The 202-nt window shown below is 63.4% G+C and overlaps 1 protein-coding gene across 1 annotated transcript in view; it reads left to right on the plus strand.

The window, feature by feature from the left end:
* Positions 1-4: 4 nt before the first annotated feature.
* Positions 5-202, plus strand: part of LOC104492282 (POU domain, class 3, transcription factor 3-like) — a gene marked incomplete at its 5' end in the record, with an annotated part of 731 nt that continues 533 nt past the window's right edge. Inside the window, one exon of the mRNA XM_010134813.1 lies at positions 5-198. Coding sequence (XP_010133115.1) covers positions 5-198 — 194 coding nt within the window. The remainder of the gene's footprint in view (positions 199-202) is intronic.

The raw sequence follows: 202 nt of genomic DNA on the forward strand, positions 1-202 counted from the left end.
CCACGACCCGCACTCGGACGAGGACACGCCGACCTCCGACGACCTGGAGCAGTTCGCCAAGCAGTTCAAACAGCGGCGGATTAAGCTGGGCTTCACCCAGGCCGACGTGGGGCTGGCACTGGGCACTCTCTACGGCAACGTCTTCTCGCAGACCACCATCTGCCGCTTCGAGGCCCTGCAGCTCAGCTTCAAGAACATGTGC

The sequence above is a fragment of the Buceros rhinoceros genome, unplaced genomic scaffold, assembly GCF_000710305.1.
Source record: "Buceros rhinoceros silvestris isolate BGI_N320 unplaced genomic scaffold, ASM71030v1 scaffold39994, whole genome shotgun sequence".
NCBI lineage: Eukaryota > Metazoa > Chordata > Aves > Bucerotiformes > Bucerotidae > Buceros > Buceros rhinoceros.